The 24,922-nt window shown below is 37.1% G+C and overlaps 1 protein-coding gene across 1 annotated transcript; it reads right to left on the reverse strand.

The window, feature by feature from the left end:
- Window positions 1–664: 664 nt before the first annotated feature.
- Window positions 665–24,154, reverse strand: LOC131075947 (uncharacterized). Its single transcript, XM_058012928.2, has 2 exons — window positions 23,587–24,154; window positions 665–2,157 (listed from the first exon to the last, which is right to left on the reverse strand). Exons 1-2 carry the CDS (start codon window positions 23,998–24,000, stop codon window positions 1,021–1,023), a joined length of 1,551 nt encoding a protein of 516 aa, XP_057868911.2. The 5' UTR covers window positions 24,001–24,154; the 3' UTR covers window positions 665–1,020.
- Between the last annotated feature and the right edge of the window lie 768 nt (window positions 24,155–24,922).

Here is a 24,922-nt window from a genome sequence, read left to right on the forward strand (position 1 = left end):
CTTGAACACCTCTCCTCCTTTTGGGGTTCTCTATGCTAGAATCATCCATTAGACTATGCCTGAGGCCCTGAACACCTCTCCTCTAGTAATAAAGCAGGGACCCATTATGCATTTCAGTGGTCAATTGACAAGAACAAAACTTCTAGACCATCTTAAAAATGTTCATGACTCCTAGTTTGACCTTAAATCTACAAGCAGTAGTACGAACACAGGAGACAATGCTGCTGTAATCAATTGCCTGCCACACTATTCCCCAGTCGCAAGAACAAACAGCACTAGTAACTTGATTTAGTCCAAGAGAAAGACATATTGCTTTGTCCAACCTTATTGACAATTGCAATCAAAAAAATCACACCCAAATAACTCTGAACAATCCAAACAGCACCTATTTATAGCAGTACACCATCCTCAGATACATGAAGGAAAAGCCACGCCTAAAATATATCTGCAGATATGCAGATTCCTGTGCCACTACAAATATAAGACGCTGCCATCCTGGCAAAACGCTGAATGCATTCAAAGGGTAATTCTCTTGAAACAATTTCCATTCCATAGCAGCAGAAAAAGAATTTACCACTACTGTTATTCTATAAGATCAGAAAAGATCGATTGTGTTTTCTCTCCAGTTTTTAAGGTTATCAAAAATGTCTTGGAGAAATAAAAAAAAAAAAAACAGCAATCACCCAATGTATCTTTTCTTTTAATTTCATATGTATTACATAATGTTTTATGCTTTTAGATTTCTAGACAATGCTATACTTGGGCACATATTTGTGACAGCGTGGCCATACTGTGGAAAAGGGAAACCAATCCACTGCATTGGAAGACAAAAATGATGCCACAGTTTCCAAGGTTTTAACAATGAGAAAATCAAAGATGACATCCCAAAACAAACAGAAAAATTACGATACCCTGTACACCATAAAAATGCATAGCAGCATTACACTTTTGGTCGCAAAAATAATACCATACAGCTTTATAACGAATATGCACTGCAAAATTAGCATCTGTAATCTCTGCTCAAACCTCTGTTTCTTCATCTGAATCCGTTTTCGACCTGTATTGTCGTGTTCCTTTATTTAGTCTAGAATTCTTGTTAATGGTATCAATTTTCTCAGATTCACCTTCATCATTGCCAAGTGTAGGTGATTCAGTTTCTGTTGATTGGCCTGCAGCAATACCTAAAGGGAAAATTACTGGCTGATTAGAATTTTCATTAGAGCCTTCAACCGTAGACTGATTATTGTTTCTAGTATTTGAATCTTCTTTTGTTTTATTAGAGGACAATGCCCTTTTTCTGGGAATGAAAGTAACTGATTTTGGTAGCTCAGCAGAATCTCCCAGCTGTGCAGATGCAGATGGCTTCACAAGCTGAGAGAATTCATTAAAAGCTTGCATATTTATCATCTCATCATCCTCATTTGACCAATCTAATGTATAGTGTATATATTTAGAGGGATTCCGAATATAATCAGGTACCCTATTATAGCCAATCTGTAATGAACTAGACGATCCAACTCCTCTTACAAAAGATCTTTTTCTTGAGTTCACAACCTTGATCAAATCATGTTTCTTTTCTAACTGTCCAGCAGGGTCACCATTAATTCCAGGGTCAAATCTCACTCGTTTCTTGGGCTTCTCTGTGCTAGAATCATCCATTGGACAACATGTTCCTAGTCCACTGACTGCCTCTTCCAAAGGTGAAGATTCTTTTTCCATGTCTTGCTGGACTTCTGTTTGCCTTTTTTTACCCTTTATGATGGACTTCAGACATGTTTTAGGTTTTATCTCCTCCATAGGCAGACTGACAGTCACATTTTCCATTTCACTTCCATTATTAGAATGCATGAGCTCATTATTTTCCTTTCCATCATTCAATTTGGTACACTCTTCCTTGTTACCTAAGTTAAGCTTATCAACCATCTCTGAGTCAGGATGTGCAGCAGCAGCCTCCTCATCATCTTCTTCAAGCCTAGCCCTTGCAGCATAATGGTTTGCACGAGGATCCCTCCCAGTGCTTTTCCATTCATTCAACGAGCTTGGTAGGGCATTATGGGAGTTTATTTTGGGACCAGTATCCATAATCTCTTTCATATAAGTTCGTTCACCTGCATCTTCCCTGCCAACTGCAACTTTGTCAAATTCATCTTCCTCATCCTGCAAAAATCAGACCAATCATAAATATAATAGGTACCCATTTAATGGATATAAGGAAACCATACAGTTTTAAAAAGCAGCAGTCAAGTTCTATTTTTATTTTTAAATACTTCTCTTTCAAAGGTACTCATGCTTTCATTATTTCCTCAACAGACACAAAACACCAAAAATAGGCAGTGGGACCGTCAGATTTATACACCCTTATTGGTTTAAAAATGGCAATAGACTGTATTCATTACAGATATTAATTTTCAGTGAGCAGCTCCTGTCCCAATAGAGATGCTGATAGGAATACAGGAGGGAAGTACATAAGGTTAAAGTTTCAGCATCCTTGAGGTTCAGTAAAACCTTGTTACTTTAAAGAAAATGACATGTTTTATAAGAGTTAACAGTAAAGAGTGAAGACAGTACTTAATGAATTATGAAACAATACTAGAGTATACTGAACTAGAGAACATAGAAAATGCCGTAATCAATCAACCAATAGTAGAGACCATATTGTAGAAAATAGATAGCCAAATGAGGCAGACGCTAAATAGGATTTGACATTTTAATGCAGCCAAGCAATTACCAGCAAGAAAGCCAACAAACATCCCTTGTTAAAGGGGTACGAATACAAGAAACAAGAAGATCATCTGAACTCTGAACAGAGAAACACCAAACTAGAAGCTCCAAAACCTCCTCTGACTCACTCTTGTGCTGCTTCAACAGTCACAAACACATCATCACTCTTCCATTGTTTCTGCAAAATATATACCTGACTAATCACTTAGTGAATGCAGGTGATCAAAAAACTGAGATGGTTAAACCATGCAATAACTTCCAAAATACAGATTTTAAGAAATGGAAATGAATACTACATGCTAAACTGAACTTGCAAACATAAACAAGGGCAAGAAAATCATCAGGTAATGAAGAAAAAGGATTGACCCTAGAGAAAACCATGCAGGAGAAAACTCCAGTAAAACTTAAGACAATTACTCACTTAAAACCCACAGCTTCAAGTTAATTACAATGTAATGTTCCCATTTTGAAATAGGATTTAATAATAAATAATAATAGACATAAAGCAGTAATAATATAATATAATATAATTGAAATGTAATTAAGATAATGAATGGCCAAAAGGCATGGAATGAAGAGTTGTGACTCTCTCAAACATGAGATATAATAGAGAGAAGAGATCATTTGAAAAGACATAAGGAGATGGAGGAGAAAAGAAAGAAGGAAGCATGTGAATCAAGGAAGAGTCAATGGAAGAAGGAATGTAAAGTAAATAAGGAAGTGACTCCCAAAGGAGGGCAGAAATTATGAAAGGTTGTGCCTCTTTTGAAGGGTGATGATTGTGAAAGGTTGTGACACTTTCAAAGGGTGGTGATTGTGAAAGGTTGTGACTCTTTCGAAGGGCAGGCATGTTGAAGGGGTGTAACTTCTCCCTCATAAAGGAAGATATAAAGCGAAGGTGGTCTCATTTGAGGGGAGTAAGAGAAAACAATTGGAAAAGAATATATTATTTTGAAAGGTAGCAATGAAGGGTGGTGACCCTTTTACCAATGAAGTCTAAAAGAGATCATTCCAATTATTCAATGATCACTTATCAATCATCCAGCAAACCAAGCACTTAATCATTGATAAGGCATTGAATATACAGAAGACGAATTTACTGAGACAGTTCGGTATGAGTTTATTATGTGAATATAATAAGCACCGTGACTGTATATTAATATTTCTGCATATTTATTACGATTAATGTACCGTGTTATGATTGATTATACATACCCAACAGTCTGATTTAATAACATTCTGCAGTTAATCTTGTGATACTGTATTTCTCCATATTCTCCGAGTGCTTCCAGCCAGGGTAGAAAGGGTATAGACCTGCAAGAGGGGTACAGTGATGGGGCACTCCTCTATGGTACGCCACCTCTATGGGGAAACTATATGGTTCCATGAGGCCAAGGGGGTACAGAGGGTACTGCCCTTGGGCCCAGAAGAGATGGCATTCCAGGGCACCCTGTTGCAGCCTCATTCCCCTACCTTGGTGCAGGGAGACCAATCATAGAGAGAGAGGGAAAAGGTTGGCCAGAGGAGGGGATAACGGAAAAGTGGACACCTCACTGGGTAGACCACCTCATATGGATGGCATGGGCCACATGAGGCCAAGAGGGATGGTATATCTGCTCTTGGGCCTAGGGTAGATGGTCCAAGACACTGCATTGAATTCACATTCTCCCAAGTTCTCCAACGGTTGAGTCCTCCAGAGATATTTAATATTTTATGACTGACCTAATAATTCTGCTATGAATTTACTGATTAGGATAATCCGATGATTGTTGTAAATCTGATTTAATTTACTGATGACAATACTCTGATTATTATCTGATTCTTGGAATCATTGTTGTAAGTGGCTTCTAATCTGTTTGCAGCGATTAAATCACGAGAAAGGTATTCTCTAAACCACTTGTCTATTTGAAAATTGAGAATTTGGGTAAAGTTAGGGCTTTCCCAATTAAGGGACATTACAAATATCAGCTCTTGGGCCTAGGGTGAGGGTCCAAAGACACCCCATCGAAGTCACATTCTCCCAAGTTCTCCAATGGTTGAGTCCTCCAGAGATATTTAACATTTTATGACTGAACTAATAATTTTGCTATGAATTTACTGATTAGGATAATCTGATTATTGTTGTAAATCTGATTTAATTTACTGATTCTAATACTCTGATTCTTGGAATCATTGTTGTAAGTGGCTTCTAATCTGTTTACAGGGGTTAAATCAGGAGAAAGGTATTCTCTAACCCACTTGTCTATTTGGAAATTGAGAATTAGGGCAAACTTAGGGCTTTCCCAATTAAGGGACATTACATACAAGGGCCACTTGGGCACACAAACAGCCTAATTCACTGTGAAATTAGGCCCTAAGATCACTGACATAGGCTCTCTCACTGTTCTGGTTAGCCTACACCTATGACTCAATTTTGAATCCACTCTAGAACTTAGATCCTCAACAGTTCACTAAAAATGATTTTTGTTTTCATTTACAATGGCATATTTATGCTTTAGAATACCATTCAGAAGTCCAAAAGTCACTAGAAATCAGAAAACAGAAGAATTTGGAACACTGCAGGATGTTTTCTTGTCCCAGAGCAAAAACTCCCTCTTTCCAATGGAGGTAATTACAAAACAACAAAACTCTTTTTCATGCAATTTTTGTCCTTGAACTTCCAGAAGCCATAACTTTTGCATGTGGACTCAAAACAAGGTCTTGTTTTTTGAAAATGCAAAATTTTCCAAGAAGAGTCCTGACTCCTAATATAAAAGAATTTCAGATTTTAGTGCCATTAAAGTCATGTTCTGAACATGCAACACATATGTCCTCTGAGCTATGATCACCATTGCCATGGAGTCTAAATCAATACCAGATCCATTTACAAATCATATCTCTCCAAATCAGTGGCTTTTGGTCCCCCAAAACTATAAGGACTCTTCATTAATGATCTGAGTGCCATCTCACCATGCACCACAACCAAAATCTGGAGAACGTTTGTCTTCCATCGTTGGTATGATAAAATGTCAAAGAGCTTAAACAAGAAGGAACTTGATAAACAAATCTTTTGTTCCAAAGTAAGAGAATGCAAGCTTAATAGACCTCTAATTGTGCCGACCAATGGTCAAGATTTTCAGCATCCACATTTCTATCAAATGGCAGAATCTTGATCTTTGCCTCAACCCTAAATAGAAGCTTATCTGCATGGCTTGTATCACCATATATCTTCTCCACGACAGGCCGTACATAGTATCCATTGACCAAGATAATCTTGCTATGTTAGTTTCCATCTTGAGGAACACTGCTTCTTCCTCAAAAAACTCTAATTCTCTTTCAATGCTTCTTAGTTTTCATTTTTACACACAGGGTTCAATGTCTCTTTGCAAAGGTAATAGATCTTTTCCACTTAATCCTGTTGTGGGCATGAACCTACAAAATTACTCACAACTAAACTCCTACAAAGGAATGAAACTGATCTGATACCTCTTGATCTATAAACTAAGATGATTCTACCATATGCTAGTCTCCAAAATACAGATTTAAGAAATGGAAATCAATACTGCATCTAAACTGAACTTGCAAATGTAAATAAGAGCAAGGCAATCACCATGAAATGAAGAAAAAGGATTTAGCCTAGAGAGCGCAATTACAATCTTAGGCTACTTGAGCACACAATCAACCTGATTCACTACGAAATCAGCCCCTAGGATCACTAACAACAGCCCATTGACAATTATAATTAGCCTACATGATTAATTGCACCTATGAACTCACTTTTGAAGCAACTCTAGCAACTTAGGTTTCCAAGAATCCTCTAAAATTAATGTTTTCATTTATGATAGCATATGTATGCTTTACAGGCCTGTACAGAGTCCAAAAGTTGGCAAGAGTTAGAAAACGAAAAGAATTTGGAACACCATGGAACATTTTCTTGTCATAAATCGAAACCACCTCTTTCAAACAAGGGTGATTATAAAACCACGACCTTTTGTGCAGATTTTTTCCCCCAAATTCTGGAGGGATAAGTTTTGCATATGAACTCAAAACGAGGTATCATTTTTTGGAATTGCATTATTATGGCACCATTAAAGTCCTATTTCTGAACATGCAACACAAGTGTCCTGCATCTAATCCATCTTTGTCAACCGCGATTGAATTGAGGAGGGAGGTGAGGACCAGTTGACTCAATTCATCCGCAGGTAGGAAGTTGATTTGATTGAATCAATAGTATGGTTCAGATCACCATTGTCATGGAATCTAAATCAATGCCAGATCCATTTACAGATCAGCAGGAGTTAATCTGGATATTTTTACAAAAATTGAAAGCTCCACCTCTTCTGATTTGGAGGGTACCTCTACTGATTGAGAAGGTCTTTCTGAAATTTTAGCTTTTAATTTTCTAAGTTTTTTCCTACCAATTAATTTCCCAACCCATACCTTTATGTTATAATATTTCAACCTACACCTTAAATCTTTATCTATTCACCACCTCTTATCACCATTTAATTTCCTGTCACCTTCAATTTTTTATCTCCTCCTCATTCACCATTCCCTTCTAGATCATCACCTATCTGAACCAACATATTTCCCTTTCTAATCCGCAATTACTCCCCACAGATCTTCTCTTAGCAATTTTGTAGGATCATCTTGTACCAATTTTAAATGCCTGTTGCATGTACTGTCATTCTTGTCTGATGGCAGTCTTTCTTTTCCTCCTCTCTGTCCATCTCTATCTCAAATTTCTTCTCCCTTCCCTTCCTCCATCCCTGGCTTCTGCAACCTACCCCACCCTTTCATGTGATCTCTCAACAATCATCCTCCAGCGCTCTGATCTCAAAAGGAACTATTTCATAAGCGCCTTGATGTGGATGGTATCACAATAGACATTGTTTTGCAAGTCCTGGGTTAGAGTTGCAAGAATGCTACAGCTGCCAAATGTCACAACCTTGGTTACACCAGTGAAGAATTCCTAAGTCGACTGACCAAGCTCTCCCCCACATTCTATCACTATCTTCCCCCCATTGTGCTCCATCCAATGTTCACTCTTAAATCTGCTTGGGTTGTTTATCACCATGGATTGTTGATAGTACAGCTTGAAGAAAGTGTGGAGGTCCTTAAACAAGAGGCCCTAGAGATAACCATCCTAAATTGGTGGCCATGATTTGAACCGGCAAAATCAGACCCTACACCTTGCCCACCATCAAATTTGTAAGTTCACTTTTCCACTTTCTGCTTCACACATCCTTTAACAAAGTCCCATGGTCATAAACTGCATCTTGCTTAGAGCTCTATATGCTTTGCTCCTCATCTTGTTGCGGCACCTCCCGCTTCATGTCCTAGCATACACTGATAAGTTACAAGTGGCCTCACAAGCATAGAATGAATTCATGAAGGAAAATGCTCAGTCAACATCAAGGAAATCCTCTCTAGTCACCCAAAACATGCTTGCAGTTTATCGTGCATGAATTTTGTTGCCTCAGTTTCATTTTGGCTGCGTTAGAGGACAGAGTACATGTCCCTGTGGAACATAGAATATTTTCCCTTTCTATTAAAGGTATGCACTTTCTTTTCCAAGGGCAATGGGCCACAATAGAACCCTCAAATAAGCAATTAAAAAAATCAAACCCAATACACAAGCAACCATCTAATTGCAAGTGGGGTGTCCAAGAATAATAAGATTTTAGAGTCCAACCTCTGATAAAATAGATAATTTATATGGTAAGGAAAATGTTTTTTTTACATTTCATAGGCTAGAGTAAAAACGCTTCTGAAAAAAAACTGTGTACATTTAACTTTCATCTATGTTTCTAATAACACTTGTGATCTGCAGTGTAAACCAAAATGTTGATTAAAATTATATGGACATACTTTCTTCCCAATTTATATGATGATTGGTAAGTTAGTACAATCTCTAATATAAATTTCTAATGACTTCATTGTTTGATAAGTTTTAATGTTGCCCTTCAATATTGGGGTTTAGGTAATCGGTAATTACCAAAGTTCTACATTTTATCTGGTTCTTTGGGGTTTATCAAAGTTACTTTCAATAAAAATTTAAATTCCCAATCATGATTAAAAAGGTGAAAAGCTTCCTTGTCAATTCTTTCAGAATTTCAAAAGATTATAAAGCACAAAAATTAACACACAAAGTCTACTCAACAAGAAAGAATTGTGAATAAATAGCAAAAGAGGAGAATGCAGGAAAAGATGGGAAATTAATCCCCAAACAATAAAAAGAAGAATGCCAGCATGTTAGTACATTTTATTGTTACATACATTAATCATTATTTATCCTACCACATACGATAAGCTTGCTTAGGTAGGTGTTAACTTGTGCAGGTGTTTGACTTGTGTAGGTATCATCTTACACATATGTGTCACTTAATTGAAAGGCATTTTTACTTGCCCATATGTATCAAAATCTTGGATAGAATCTTTAATATTTGGCAAGTTGCTGGTTACTTGGTCTACTTACTTAGTGACTCACCTCCTAGTCATTAGTTCGGGCTCCTTGAGTATATCCTATATATACTCATCTCATGCTCACACATGAGCTAATGCGCTTGTATTATTGAATCCTGTACTAGTTGAATATTGACATTTGATTACTCTGCATATTTGTGTTTGATTTCTCATTGGAGTAAAAATTATCATGCTCTTGGCAGCCTGTCGTTTGTGCATCTGCTATTTTAAGATTCTGCAATCATGTAGATCATGGGACTAGATCATAGTCGAATCTTATACAATAACAGCAAGATACTACGGTATCCTGATTTTCTAAAAGCTATTACTGAATTATTGTTGTATATTGTGCAATTACAAGATATGGAGGTTCTCCCAATAAGGCAATTAAGTGGCATTTTGGGTATATTAAGCTTGGCGGAACCCAATAATCATGGAAGCAAATTTCCTTCATAAATTATATTAATTACAATGTTCTAGCTATGGCCACAAAGGTCACACTCTACAGTAGAAATGTATGTGTCAAGGATAGACAGCTGAACTTAGAGAAGCAGGAAATGTTTTTTGTTCAAGGATTCAGGATTTCAGGGCAATCACAAGATAAATCTAGAGAAAATAACTTACCTTTGCCTTGTGGCAACATTGGACCTTGTTTCTACAACAAACAATCAATGGACCATCTTCTCCAACTGATGAACAACAAATAGTAGGTCATGCTTAACAGCTGCACAGACCATTCTTTAAAGGAACAACCTATTGATTTTTACATGAACCTTCTTAGGTAAACCATAAAATATACCTTTTTCACCTACATATTTTTTTGTGATTGGCAATTTTTTGGTTGTGTTTAATTTTAAAATTTTATCTCTGCACAATATAATAATATGTTTTGTGATGCAGGAGCATCCAGGGGTATAGGGCAGTCCTGCATCTCACAAAAATATTGTTATTTTAATTTTCTGATAAGGCTAGGTGAATAAAATTAAATACAAGTTACCATAGGTCTCCATGAACCTAGCAAAGTGTCCAAGGGGACATAGAGGATTGAAATTATTTAATATTTGTGGCCTATGTCTAAAGGTGAATGTAAATTTTATGAGTGGGCACATATTTCTATTATTTCTAATGTAAAATCAAGAAAATGAAAAATCCCCATTTTGGCATGGATTTTGGGAAGGGGAAGAATTGTGGCAAAATGGAATGGAATGGACACCTTTCTAGGCACCCATTTTGGGAATTTCAACAGTCACCACATTAAGCGCCCTTCTAGGAAAGTTGAAGAGTCATCTATTGGCTATGCGTTGTTTTTCTTGATGGCCATGTGTTGTTCATCAAGAGGGGGTATGGGATTTCCAAGAGGCACAAAGGGTATACTACAAATTGGGGCTTGGGCTAGTTGTTTATTGAATAGCTGAGATCAAAACTTATCAGACAGAGATCCAACAATTGTTAGAAATTTAGTAAAAGTGGAAGCCATTTTGAAGTGATCCAAGACTTTCGTTGTAATTGAGACAAGGAGTTTAACCCATGAATCGTAGAAAATTGATTTTTGTTTATATTCATATTGCTGATTACATAGGCAAATATTCATTTAACTTTTTAAAAGGGCAGTCACCAAATACACCAAATAGTTGTCTTAAGTCTGAGATCAAAGATTAGCTAAGTCTATGAAGTAGCTAAGATCAAAATTTATCAGACAGAGATCCAACAATCGTTAGGACTTTAGTAAAAGTGGAAGCCATTTTGAAGTGATCCAAGACTTTCATTGTGATTGAGGCAAGGAGTTTTCTAGGGGTAGTTCAATATTTGAGAAAACTTATCAAATCATATTCCATAGTTGCAATGCTTTATATTCCCTGATGGCAATTGTTAAGTCTTTTATATGGGGTAGAATTCAACAAAATGCATTTGTTTAGCTGAAATAAAAGATTAGCAAGCCACTGGTTTTGGCAATATCTAGCTTGCAACTACTATTTTAGGTAGAGACAAATTTTAATGATTGTGTGTTGGAGACTCTTTTATTATATATATGTAAGCTTGTTTGTTGTCATTCAGATTCATTTCGTGGAGCACTTTAGATATATTGCTCACATAATAAATTGTATGTCTTTGTTTGAGCAAAAATTAACTATATCAATTATAAATTAAAAATCATATACCTACATATATTAAATATGTCTTTGAACATTTAGTGTTGTGGTAGAAAAACTCCATTGGTGAGGTAGCCACCAAGGGCCATTGAGCTCGTGGGCTTTCTACCTTTGTTGGGTCGTTGAGCTCGTGGGTTTGAACAAGTGAAGTGTGGGGGATGATGAACCCCCCAAAAATGGACAAAACAACAAACTTTTTCAACGTTGATTCCACATTGACTCTGATTTTGTCTCAGACCAACCCTATTTCTAAGCAATTCAGTAATTTCATGTGTTTTACTAGGATTTTGCAAGTTTTTAAAATGATTTTTTTCACTTTTTTGCCATTTTGGGGGTTTTTAACATGATTTTAACGTGATTTAAATGCAAAAAAACTTTGAAAATTGGATCAACGCTTGGTCAACGATTTTTTCATGAATCGGGATTTTTTTGGGGAATAAATCGGCTAGCTCCAGGATTCAAGATGAATCGGGTATAATTGCGATTTTTTGCAGACTATTGCTTCATTGGACTCAACTTTATTCATCCAAAAGCTGAGTGGATCATCTAGACTGCAGTTGATTATTCAAAATTGACTTGATCATTCAGAGTTGAGAAGATTTCTCCTTCATTTCAGAGTTGAGTAATAGCTCCATCTTGGAGGATTTGTACAGCCCATGAGGCTAAAGCATTGTAACTGATATATTTGTATATCATTTTATTGAGAAATAGAAGGCTAGTTATTTCTTACGAATTTTTGTGTTATTCTCTTTGTTATGCTATGTGTGAATGTTGGGTGGAGTAACCCTTCATCAAGTGTAACAAAGCATGTGTTTGGGTGTAAGGGGAGTCCCCTTCATCAATTTGACACAAAATAACAAATTTAGTTTTTCTCAACAATGATAAACATTATGTTTTTTGAGAATCAAATGTTTATGCCAAGTTTTTTCTCATTTTAAACCTAGCTAATTGAATTCCATTTACACTTTTGCCACATCATGTAACTGTCAATGCCATGTAAATGGAATAATCGATAATACTATGATCTTAGACATTGATAAAGGGAAAGAAGTGGCTAAAGACTCTTTCCACTCACACTTTGTTGATGCTCACCACCTAAAAATCCCACAAGGTTACAGCAAAATCTGGGACCTCAATAGGGGATGGGTATTTCTCAGCGTTACCGGGAGATGCGTCTCCCAACCCCTAGGATGCGTCCCTGTTACACATCTCATGTCTCTCATACGTCTCAAGAGTCTACAAGGTGTGGCGGGTGCGTGGGAGAGATGTCTCCTACCTGTTGTTGTCTAGCTAGGTCGGATCCCTTCTAGGGCCGACCTAGTGCACAAAATGCCAAGTGGCTTGTCGGCCTTGGCATTTGGATATCTCAGTTGTATGAGTCTAATTTGGGGCAGGCCCTATTTGGGTGAACCACTTATGTGTAACTTGTGATTAAGTTAAATGTAACTTGCAACTAAGGGAGACTCATATGTAACTTGTAATATATAGGTCTGACCCTATCCTTGGCGCCAAAAGTATATGGCCGACTTGAGGTCTATTGGGAGGTATTGATTCATATATATGCAAGGTCATGATTGCATCAATATATATGAATTCAATAACATGAAGCTCATGTAGTGTGCTCGGGGGTGACGATAAGAGCTTATCGTCTATGGTTGGGAAGGCAACAGATCTGATGTTTGCCTGTGGTTAACGAGCACTACCATAAAATCAACATGGTATCAGAGCCAAGTCCAAGCTAGGAGCCCCAAGCACACGAGAGGTGTGGCTTAAGGGGGGGGTGTTGGTGTTGGAAATAAGCCACACCTGGACCGACGATGGACTGGTCCAAGAGGGGCCAGTAGCTCAGTGGTAGAGCACTCCAGCAGCGATGGAAGGTCCTAGGTTCGAGTCCTAGTTGTTGGTGTTGGAAATAAGCCACACCCGGACCGACGATGGACTGGTCCAAGAGGGGCCTGTAGCTCAGTGGTAGAGCACTCCAGCAGCGATGGAAGGTCCTAGGTACGAGTCCTAGCTTGTCCATGTCTTAACATGGTATCAGAGCGGGTTCCTTCTATAGAGCCTAACCGCTTGAAGGTAGATCCTGTGCTTTTGAGGGAGTTCAATCAAAGTAATTTGCAGATTGAGAAATCTAAGTGCAGGCAAAAGTCGATTACCGAGCCTCTCAACTCAGTCATGAGCATCGCATATGCTCTGCGGCAAGTAATGACCGTTGAGGTGCCAATGATCGCCATAGATCTATCATTAGTGCTCAATGATAGATTCAAGCCAATGCCTTGGCATTGAAAATCGCCAAGCCTGGTATCGAAATGTTGACGGTAAGTGGAGTCGCTATGGACATCTCTGTCCGCTTTAACATTCTATATTCGAGTTCTTCATTCAAGGAGGAGAACATGTTGTGGAGGATTCTCTTCGGCAATCGTAACATTTCACTAGCAAATGAAAGTGACGGAGTTCGCTCACTTCACAACGCTTATGGCTAGAGACATCGACGAGGTAGCAGCAAGCATTCTAAGGATTCAACGAAGCTACGCAAGTCGGTACGCGTGCTATCGACTGCTCAGTATAATGGAAGGTTGAGATCAAGCAACAGCATAGTGGCGAGTTTTGTGATGATCACATTAAGCCATACACAAATGTGAAATGTGTGCGTATGGGGACGAAAGTGAATGGAGGTACCTAACGATCCGGAATGGTGGAGAAGGCCTTCGTGCAATAACGCCTTGCAACAGCTCTCACATCATCCTAGAAGCTTCGAGAGTCACATGAAGCATTCGTTTCGCTGAAGCCTGCATAGGCATCGGATGATATTGCAACTAAAGGTCCAGTTATTCGAGTTCTTACTTATGTCGCTCTTGAAGATCATCTGAAGTTTGTCCTAGGATGGACACTGCAGCTTAGCATTCTGGCACACCCTGCTACAAGTGGATTTATGTCGCATTTATGTGGTTGGTCCATCACTTTGTTGTGGATGGTATTAAAGGCAATTCTTTAGATGATGCTTAAGCTATGCTCGGAGCAGATATTGTGGATAGATGATGAGTGATGGCGAGGGCCAAAGGCCACACAGCCATCAGATCATCACTAGGTGCTTCGGTGTGATCAATCCAAGTGAATGGAAATTCCATTGCTCAGCAAAATTATAAAAGATGAGTACTCTTTATATTTGAATAATGCTACATCATTGAATAGTGAATCATGTATTGACATTTCCCCTGACTATCATTATCTCTCTCTGAAATGCTTCCAGGACGAATCAGAGATTGCATTCAAGGAAGGAAGATTGCTTGCATTTCTTCGCAGAGGAAGAATCAGCATTCAGAGGGAGTCTGACATATCGTCAGAAGTAACCTTGGACGAAGAGATCAAAAGGTTGATATCTGCTTCAAAGAAGATTTGGTTAATGCATTTTCTCTGTGATGGAGAAATTTGAGGTGAAAGCCCTTGTTAATGAGTTCTTCTCTATGAGGGAGAAGATCGAGGTGCAATCCCTTGTTAGTGAGTTCTTCTCTGTGAGGGAGAAGTTCGAAATGCAATCCCTTGTTGATGCATTCTTCTTTGGGAGAAGTTTGAGGTTAAAGCCCTCTACGAGTAGGTATGGTGGATCCACCCTCTGCGAGTAGGCATGGTGGAGATGCATTCTTCTCTGGGAGAAGTCTGAGGTTAAAGCCCTTATTCCACCCTCTACGAGTAGGTATGGTGGATCCATCCTCTGCAAGTAGGCATGGTGGAGATGCATTCTTCTCTGGGAGAAGTCTAAGGTTAGAGCCCTTGTTCCACCCTCTGCGAGTAGGCATGGTGGTAATGCACCCTTCTTTGGGAGAAGATTGAGGTGAAAGCCCTCTTCCACCCTCTGCGAGTAAGCATGGTGAGCCCACCCTCTGCGAGTAGGTATAGTGGGTATCATGGAAGAAATTCCATGATGTGCTTGTTCACCCTCTGGGAGTAGCTATGGTGAATGTATTATTCATGGGAGTAGCCATGGTGGTAGTCACTATGTGACTTGGTTATTCAAAAGGAATCCTCCCTAACTAAGAGGGAGTGTTGTTGTGTAGCTAGGTCGGATCCCTTCTAGGGTCGACCTAGTGCACAAAATGCCAACTGGCTCGTCGGCCTTGGCATTTGGATATCTCAGTTGTATGAGTCTAATTTGGGGCACGCCCTATTTGGGCGAACCACTTATGTGTAACTTGTCATTAAGTTAAATGTAACTTGCAACTAAGGGAGACTCATATGTAACTTGTAATATATAGGTCTGACCCTATCCTTGGCGCCAAAAGTATATGGCCGACTTGAGGTCTATTGGGAGGTATTGATTCATATATATGCAAGGTCATGATTGCATCAATATATATGAATTCAATAACATGAAGCTCATGTAGTGTGCTCGGGGGTGACGATAAGAGCTTATCGTCTATGGTTGGGAAGGCAACAGATCTGATGTTTGCCTGTGGTTAACGAGCACTACCATAAAATCAACACTACCATCTCTGACATTTCCCGTGAGGAAAAAGTGTCTCCTGCCAAAAAAATGAAAAAACACCACTCATACGTTAAAAACTTAAAAAAACCCAACCTAACACAAAAGCAACGCGTTTTCCCAACCGTGCAAATAGCACGCATGAACATTACGCGACTCGAGCTGAGTGAAGATCAACTGATGCCAATTCAACTGAGAGCTAGCCGCTAGGGTTCAGTTTGGCGTTTGCAAATTCCTTCGAGTTTCGAGTCTCGACAAAAGAAGTGAGTTGTAAGACCCTAAGGCATTACCATAAGCCATTACTCTATCAGTGTATTACTAGCGTTTCGGGTTTATACAAATCAAGAAACTTGAAAATACGAATCAGGAAACCCAAAACTCTAATGTAACATTTTGGGTTTTGATTCATAAATTAAATTTTTTCATTTTTTTTGCCTTTGGTCAAAAAATTTAACATGCTCCCACACTAAAATTAAAATTATAAATTTATCAGGTTATTAACTTATTAATATTTATTATTACCTTATAAATGAATAATTTAATAGTTGATTTAGAATTATTAAATTAAATTTAGTTATGGTATAGTGTATTATCATTATAGTATCATTTTTAATTTAGTGTTATTTTAAAATTTTAATGTTTCCTCAATCAAGAAAATAACAATAAACATTAAAAATAACTGTAAATTAAATTTATTTTAACTTTAAGGGATTATGACATTATTCTATATTACAGATTTCCTAATGATTCCCAAACTAATGAAATTTTAAAATTTACCAGTGCTAATAGAAACTGAAAACAGAAAAACTTAGAAACTAAAACTGTAAACACTACTAAGTATAGGATACATACTCCTTATCTTTAATATGAAAACTAAAACTCTAAAAATAAACAATTAGTGCAACAAAAATAAGAGACATGTTGGTAATAGTTTTTGAATTTTTTTTAATTTTTTTGGCAAATTTCAGAATGTCAGTTGGGAGAAAACAAGGTTTGCACCCCTTGTGGAAGTATGTTGACCGTGTTTCGAGGCCAAAAGGATCAGTTGGAACAGCCACTATTAAATGTAAACTTTGTCCATTGGCATGGAAAGGTACCTACACGAAGGTGAGGGCTCCTTTCCTTCACCTATCGGAAAACGGTGTTGAAGGTTGTACAAATGAGTCAGAGCGATATGAGGCTATGAGGGATCAAGAAAGGGCTGATGGAAAAGTTTATAATATGAGCTTCTCTCATGCTTCAACCACAGGGGCAACTAGATAGCCAAAGGTAGATGTGTCTTCTAGTGTTGTAGCAACACAACACTCTGAGTCTCACAAGAGACCACATACTAGCAGCTCAAACCCCATTGGAAGGCTATTTGATGTGCAAGGTCGAGAAGCAGTTGATGTAGCAATTGCTAACTTCTTTTATGCAAATGAAATATCATTTAATGTTGCCCGCTCACCTTTCTATGGAGAGATGGTCCAAGGTATCAATAAGGGACCAACTGGGTATAAACCACTTGGCTCTGAAAAGCTTGGCACAAATCTAATTGACAAAGAAAAAATTCAATTAGAGCAACAAAGTGCACCAATGAAAAGAGTGTGGTCTACAGAAGGATGCAATATAGTGATGGTTGGGTGGGCAGATGCTAGAAATCGACCACTACTTGATGTCATGGTGGCATGCAACCAAAGGCCTTATTTTTTTAAGGCAATAGACTCTTTAGGGCAAGAAAAGAATGCAGATTTTCTTCATAACCAGCCATGTGGCAACATTGAGGAGGTGGGGGCATCACATGTAGTTCAAGTTATTACCAATGCTGCCCTTATTTGTAAAACAATAGGTATGATGGTGCAAAAAAAGTACAAGCATATATTTTGGACACCATGTTGTGCGCAGTCGTTGAACAATGCACTCAAAGATATTGGCAAGTTCCCATGGGTTTCAGACCTTGTAGAAAAGAGCAGAAAATACCAATGTTCATGTGTAACCATCACCACACACAAGCCATTTATCGTACGTTTGCCAAGGTGGAACTTCTCAAACCAGATGATACACGGTTTGCTTCCTACTTTATTATTTTTGACCACCTTTGTGAAGTCGAAGGAGCTTTGTGTCCCACAGTTGTTAGTGATGAATGGGCAGCATGGAGGCAATCTACATCAAATACTGCAATTAAGGTGAGAGGTTTGGTCCTTGATGATCGTTTTTTCGGCTGATGTGAGATTTGTTGTGGACTTTATTAGGCCCATATGTGAGGTGATTAAATTTATAGACTCTGACAAGCCATATTTGGGGGAAGTTTACGAATAAAGAGATTGCATGTATGAAAGAGTCAAGAAAATAATTGATGCAAAAGATCCTTATTTATATCCTTTGATAGAAGAAAAGTTAAATGGAAGATGGAACAAACTAAACACAACCCTTCATTGTGCTGCCCATGCCTTAAATTCTAAATGGCATAATAAATAAGAGACCAATAAGAGGGCTACACATGAGAATAGAGAGGTAATGAAGGGATTTTGGGCTGCAACAAAAAAGATTTATGGTCAAGGTGAGGATGCCTCAAATATAAGAGTCAATGAAATAAGCTTTCACGTGGGCAAGGTGATTTTTCTTTAGTGGAAGCTTTATAAGATATGCAAGCAAAGAAAGATCCTTTAGAGTGGTGGTGGAAACATGGAGGTGAAGCCCCTGAATTGCAATCAGATTGCTCTCACAAGTAGCTAGCTCTTCATCTTGTGAGAGAAATTGGAGTACTTATAGTTTTATTCATTCACAAAAGACGGACCGATTAGGGTCAAAGAAAGCAAAGAACTTGGTCTACATTAATAGCTGTTGAGAATTAATCTTTACTTGGTAAAGTTAATTTCCTTTTATTTGTTACTTTTAGGAATAATCCTAAGGAATCCCTACTTGTCCTTTGTCTTATTTGAGCTCTCACAACTCATTTTGGAATCCCTACTTGTCCTTTGTCTTATTTGAGCTCTCACAACTCATTTTTTTATTCCAAATATATAGAACATTAGATTTCCTCCTTATGAGAATTGTGACACTTTGCACGCACAAAGATGCTATAAGGCATGCTTAGACTTGGGAGTTACATTTGCAACTCCACTCTCACCTCTATATATATGAGTTGCCTCTCTCATTTCTTCATTGTAAAATTTTCATGCTTAGCTCTCTCTCTTTCTCTCTTTGTAAATTTTTTAGGCTTTATGCCATCTACATGATATTGGTGGTTTTCTTTGTTTTTTTGTTTTTTCACCCTTACAAATCTTGTGTCTCCTTCTTGAATCTTGGTGTGCTTGCTCTTGATTTTGGCTTCTCAACTTAATGGTAACATTTACTTTCAAACAATTGCTCGTAGATTAGTTTATTTCTAGTTCTCCATGTTATTTTACTCTCAATAGCTCACTTTGTCTTCTCTCGTATGTTGATCCTAGGTACATGGAGGGTCCTTCAACAAAATGGGACCAAATTGCACCTAATGGAGAAGCTGCAGCCATGGGGGATGAAGCAGTTAAACTGAATGGCCTTAATGAATTGCCCCTAGTTCTACTACCATCAGAGGTGTAATGTCCCCATTCGGGATTCACCTTGATTTAGTCCTAAAACAACAATTCTAACATAAAGTGAGAATTGTAATACATTTATAAATACAATTTCATTGATTCTAAAGACGTTTGACTATAATATTTAACTCATAATGCTAAGAATAATTTTGGAAGATGGAACTTATCTTGATGGCCTTCTCTTATTTATATACTTGAGGTATGTGCTTTTATATTTTAGACTTCTGCTCTAATAGATAGATCCGAAGCTGAAAAGTAAATAGTTAATTACCCCCCTCAAAATATCCGTCTACTTCTTCTTTTATATCTTCATATTTATTGAAGAGTCACATTCTTATGCATATAGACACCTCTCTTTAAATGAGACATGCCCCTTTGCAACTAGTCGCTGAACTTCAATTTACTATTAATTGCTGTCATTTGTTAATCATGCTGACACTTATGAATTCATTGTTCTTTAAGACTTGTTGGCTTATCTTTCTGATGATTATTATACTAAGGTATATCCCCTTAATCATATTACTTCATGATTTATATAGATTACTCCTTAGTCCATAACTGTTCTCATCTCTTTAAATCTAATGATTCGTTTGACTTTGTATAGATCTTCAATAGTTCGCATCAGATAGTAATTGCAGTACTGATAAGAAAACCCAATAATATTAGCTTAGTTCAATTTAGAAGAGTCTGAAGTTTTATTGCATCTTGATTGATATCTCCATGTACATGCGTTATCATGTTGCCAAGGGCGGATCGGTACCATTCTCCTTGGTCATAATATGACTACTAGAGTGCTGCAAATACGTAGTTGTGAATGATTAAGATCACTGCTTATCCCATTGGACTCACTATTATCCCTTCGAAGACGTTGCTGTCCACTTCCCCTTTGGTTGCTTGCGTTATATGCCTTCTTATATTTTGGAAAAGGTAACCAGAGATTGTGTTTTATGACCATTCATTATCCCTTCACCTTTCCATTATGATTATCGTCTATATCTCATCTTTCCAAACGAATGATTGTTGTTCACTTATCATGCCTCTTTAATTTAATCGAACCATCCTCTAATTAGTGTTTGCTAATGATTGATTAATCTTCCTTATCAAATCGATAATCCTTCGCTTTGACTTAAACATCAACATATTGTTCCTTAATATACAAATTGGTACTGAACACAATGGAAATGGTCATTACCAACGTTGTCTCCATTAGCTGCCACTGAGTTACAATAATCTTTATTATCGTTATCTGTAATAGCTACAGTTACAGTGCTTTCATTTTACCAATGATATTTGTAATCAGTTGTAATATAGATGCTCACCTTAATGCCCTTTCTAGAGTTCTATAAACATTTGTGACATCATGTGACATAAACACTATAATTTGTTATTATTATGGTGAATGTATTAATAGTTGCAATGCCCGCAATTCATTGCCGCCACATATATCTTCTTTGAAGGGGTCGTTCACTAGCGGAATTGATTCTATTATTCGTTGGTGGCATGAAGAGATCATATTCATATTCTTACTATGTCAATCAGTCTCACTTAGAGACACATATATCTCATCATCCGAATAATTATATCAGACTTGTCCTTATAGGGATCACTTGAAATATGTTCTTTTTGATCAACCTATAGAATAAAGTGTCCCTTTGAATAGTCAATGTCTTGTAGATTATGACCACCACTCATGCGATGATTTTCCTAGTCATGAAAATAGGACAGCTTCAGAAAATATAAAGTCTATCATTGACCAATATAATTTTGAGCACAAGACTTAGCCACTTCATAAATCTTTACTTTCGGGTAATGAATATATCCCTGTCCCCTTAATAATTGTTGCTTATTAAGTCACAACTAAATTGCATTTCTCCCCTCTTCACTTCTGCCTTATATTCATCATTAATAGTCTTGATCATTCTTAATACATCGTCATTAAACCATTTGGTTTCAATTGCATCAACTTCCTTATAAAGATAATACAAGGAGCTTTCTCAATATCAACAATATTTGATGAGGTTCAGTTTGGGGACATCACAAGAGGAAACCAAGTTAGAGAGTGATGAGTATCTCAAGACCATCCTAGTTGAGGACCTTGATATGGATGAAACATAGCAGAATAGATGATAGATTTCTGGTTTTTGTGATTCGTTTGTGTATTATCATCAAACTATCAATATTTTTGGATTTTAATATGTAATGATAATCTAATATCAAATATCAAATATGTAGTGTGAGTTTTGAACTCTTTGACACAATGACATTTGACTTTTGTGTATTTAAACTTGAAAGTTAATATTGATTTGTTAAACTTTGCCACTGTTCTTGTTTTCAACGTTCTATGTTATGATATTTTCTGAAAATTATAAAATTATATTTAAAAATATTTGCGGTCTCCAAGTATCCCCCCCTCTTCCCCCATGTCTCCTATTTTTAAAAACTTGTCGTACCGGTACCAATACCCCTCTCCGAAGTCTCCAAATACCCCCATCTCCTAGTAACCTTGGTATTTCTACTGTTAAGCTGAAGAATAAGTACTTAGTATTAAAAAAGACCTTTTATTTGATCAAAAGATGTAGGGAATCTCTAAGAGATGAGAAAAACAACCCCACATTCATGATTGGATTAAACTTTAAAAAAATACATTAATTTGGTTTTAAATTAAATGCAGAGCAAAAGAGGGAGGTAAGAGAAGCTTTGAGATGATAGTTGAAAGGGCATAATGCCAGATTCAGGCAGCACGCATACCACGAGTGCCCAAACTGTAGCAACACACCATGAAGGGGGGAAGACATAGACCCTACGTGATCCAACTCAAGGATACCATGGAGAAGTTTCTTCTCGAAATGAAACTACAACCTGCCACCTGGATGTAATGCTGGATCATCTTGGTGCCGTAGAGTGCAATAAGCAATCAAAGCAAAATTGCCAAGCATTTGGGTACTGAAGTTGACTTCACCTGCTTCTCATAATAGTGTTTTATAACATGCTTGCTCCTGAAAGCTGCCCAAATTATTTATCAATAAAAAAACAGCTACAGAAGTACTACAGATTGCATTGGACCAAAAGTTACTGTTTCCTAGTAAACCCATAATTAAGCATAGCTATCAACTCCATAAAGGAAAACTATATTTGGTAAAAAAAAAATTAATTGATATTGGGTTTTCTTTAATCTAGTATTGTCACAATGATGAGCCAATTCTTCTCGTAAAGGTGTTTCATTACATGTTTAATCCCGAAAGATACCCAATTTACTTATCGATAAAATACAGCTATAGAAGTACTACAGATTGAATTGGACCAAAAGTTATGGTTTCCTCTTCTAACCTATAATTGATCATAGCAGGTGACCCAAGTTTACAATAGTTAAGAATAGACGCAATTCATTCTTTCTGTATACTACATTAAAGGCCACTCATAACCTTGCCCAAGATTTACCAAGCAAAGTTAAATTTGAAAATAAAACATTTATGATTTATCGTATGGGTCAATGGATGGTGACCCAAGTGTACAATTGTTAAGAATGGTAAAGCAATTTGAACTTAACACGTCTTTAAAGATGCCCCACAAACTCGCCTAAGATTTATCAAGCAAAAATCTATTCCAGATATGAAAAGGTAGGATTAAAGAGTGAATATTGGAAGACGACCAAGTTTACAATCTGTTGAGTCTTCGTACAAATCAAGCCCAACCGTACCAAACATTAAAGTCAATGTGTAATCTCATCCAAGATTTTAAAAGCAAAAATACATACCAGAGGATAAGAATGGATCATGGAGTGCAGTGGAAGGTGACAAGTTTACAATTAGTAAAAAGTGGAAAGTAATTCAGGCTTGTTCCACACTGTATTAACGTCAAGCGTGAAATCACCCAATCATAAATCACTAAAATACAAAACAATAGGTTTTCCTCCTACGACGAAGAGGGTTTTATACTACAACAAAGTGAATATTTTCCTACAACAAAAGGGTTTCATTCTACAACGAAGGGGTTTTTCTCCTGAAACAAAAAGGTTTTTTTCCTACACCTAAGTGGATAATACAGTGAAATGGATTCTCTCCAATTCCTGTTTCACTACATGCAATTATTTTTCTTCATGGGGGTGCCCAAATTCACTACTTAAAGCCAAAGAAAAAGAAAAATTAAAATTAAAAACAATATGAAATGGCAAACAAAACCCAAAATGACTTTAAACAAAAACCGAAACAGAGAGATTGGAGAATCATGTTACCTCTTGATCAAGGGTTGAATCCATTCCCACCACGAATCTCATTCCCCTCGCTTCATCCTCCACCTCATCCTCCTCCGCTTTATTACCCCCGGAGCTTCCATCTTCAGCTTTCCTTTCATCATCTGAATCATCATAATCCCCCTCCCATTGGGACTTCTTATTAGTCCTCCCCCTGGGCACTCCCATGTCCATGAAGCCATCAAAGGAAGACCCACATGGCATATCTTCCCTTGCACTTGCAGACTCATCTCTCTTCCATTGCTTTTTTGGCACCTGCTCATCACTTAATCTCCACCCACCGTCTGATGATGATGACAATTGGAATATAGATCCAAAGACCTTGTCAATCCTGCCCTTAAAATCACTGTTCTCCATTGCAGACTGTTTATCTTTATCTTCTTGGGCGTTATTCATTTTACCTGCTGAACTTCTTGATGCTATTTCTATTTCTCTGTGTTCTAGTGCTGCATCCAATGAGAACACCGCCTTAAGAAAAATATTTTTTAATTTTTAATGTCCTTTAGTTATTTTGCTGTATTTCTTCCTTCGCTGCTGACTACAGGAGTTCCCAAGTGTGGCATCATAGTTTTATTTTGTAATTGACAAGTATTTATTTTTTGTTTTTAAAGCTATGTACAGAAAAAACAAGGTGGCAATATCATTTGTATTAATTTGTTGCATTGAAAAGAAAAAGGCATTTGGTGCATAGGAAATCATTATTAAAGTAAATTTATTATAATTAAGTAAAATCTAAAAATTTGTTATGAAATAGTTGAGAGGATAGACACATAAAAATTGAGTAAAGGATTTAACAATCAAAACATGTACTATAATCATATGGACAATACATAGATGAAAGATAAATTATTCTTGTAAGTTTAATTATCATATTTCAAACAATAAATGAATAAAACTAGAACTCCGTTTTTAAGCAACATGTTAATTTATCACAATCAACTATAAGCAAGGCAAAATGTACATGTGTTGGGTGTTTCCCTATAAGGATCAACTTCGAAAGGAAGTTTGCAATTGTATCTCTTCATTTTTTCTATTGTTTACATAATTTGATTTTCTATTTTACAATAATGTTTTGAGAGATTTAACTCTAGAGATAGCGGCGAATGTTAAAGCAACCTTCTCCACATCATCAATGTCTATTGTGGTCCTTTCCAACATTAGCCCTTATGACTTGTGTATACTTAAAGCCCATATCTTCTTGATGGGGATTTGAGTACAACTACCTCTTGTAATAGGTGGAAGAAAGACAAACTTTGGATCATTAAAGCTTCATCCCATACCCACATAATTATCAAATTCTACAATCATACACACTAGC

This window comes from Cryptomeria japonica, chromosome 9 (assembly GCF_030272615.1).
Source record: "Cryptomeria japonica chromosome 9, Sugi_1.0, whole genome shotgun sequence".
In the NCBI taxonomy this organism is placed as follows: Eukaryota; Viridiplantae; Streptophyta; class Pinopsida; order Cupressales; family Cupressaceae; genus Cryptomeria; species Cryptomeria japonica.

Coding starts and splice junctions, on each gene's coding strand:
- LOC131075947 (XM_058012928.2), bottom strand. CDS start 24,000: ATGAATAACGCCCAAGAAGATAAAGATAAACAGTCTGCAATGGAGAAC. Junction 2,158..23,586: donor ATTCAACCCTTGATCAAGAG/GTAACATGATTC, acceptor TGATTTTTGCAG/GATGAGGAAGATGAATTTGA.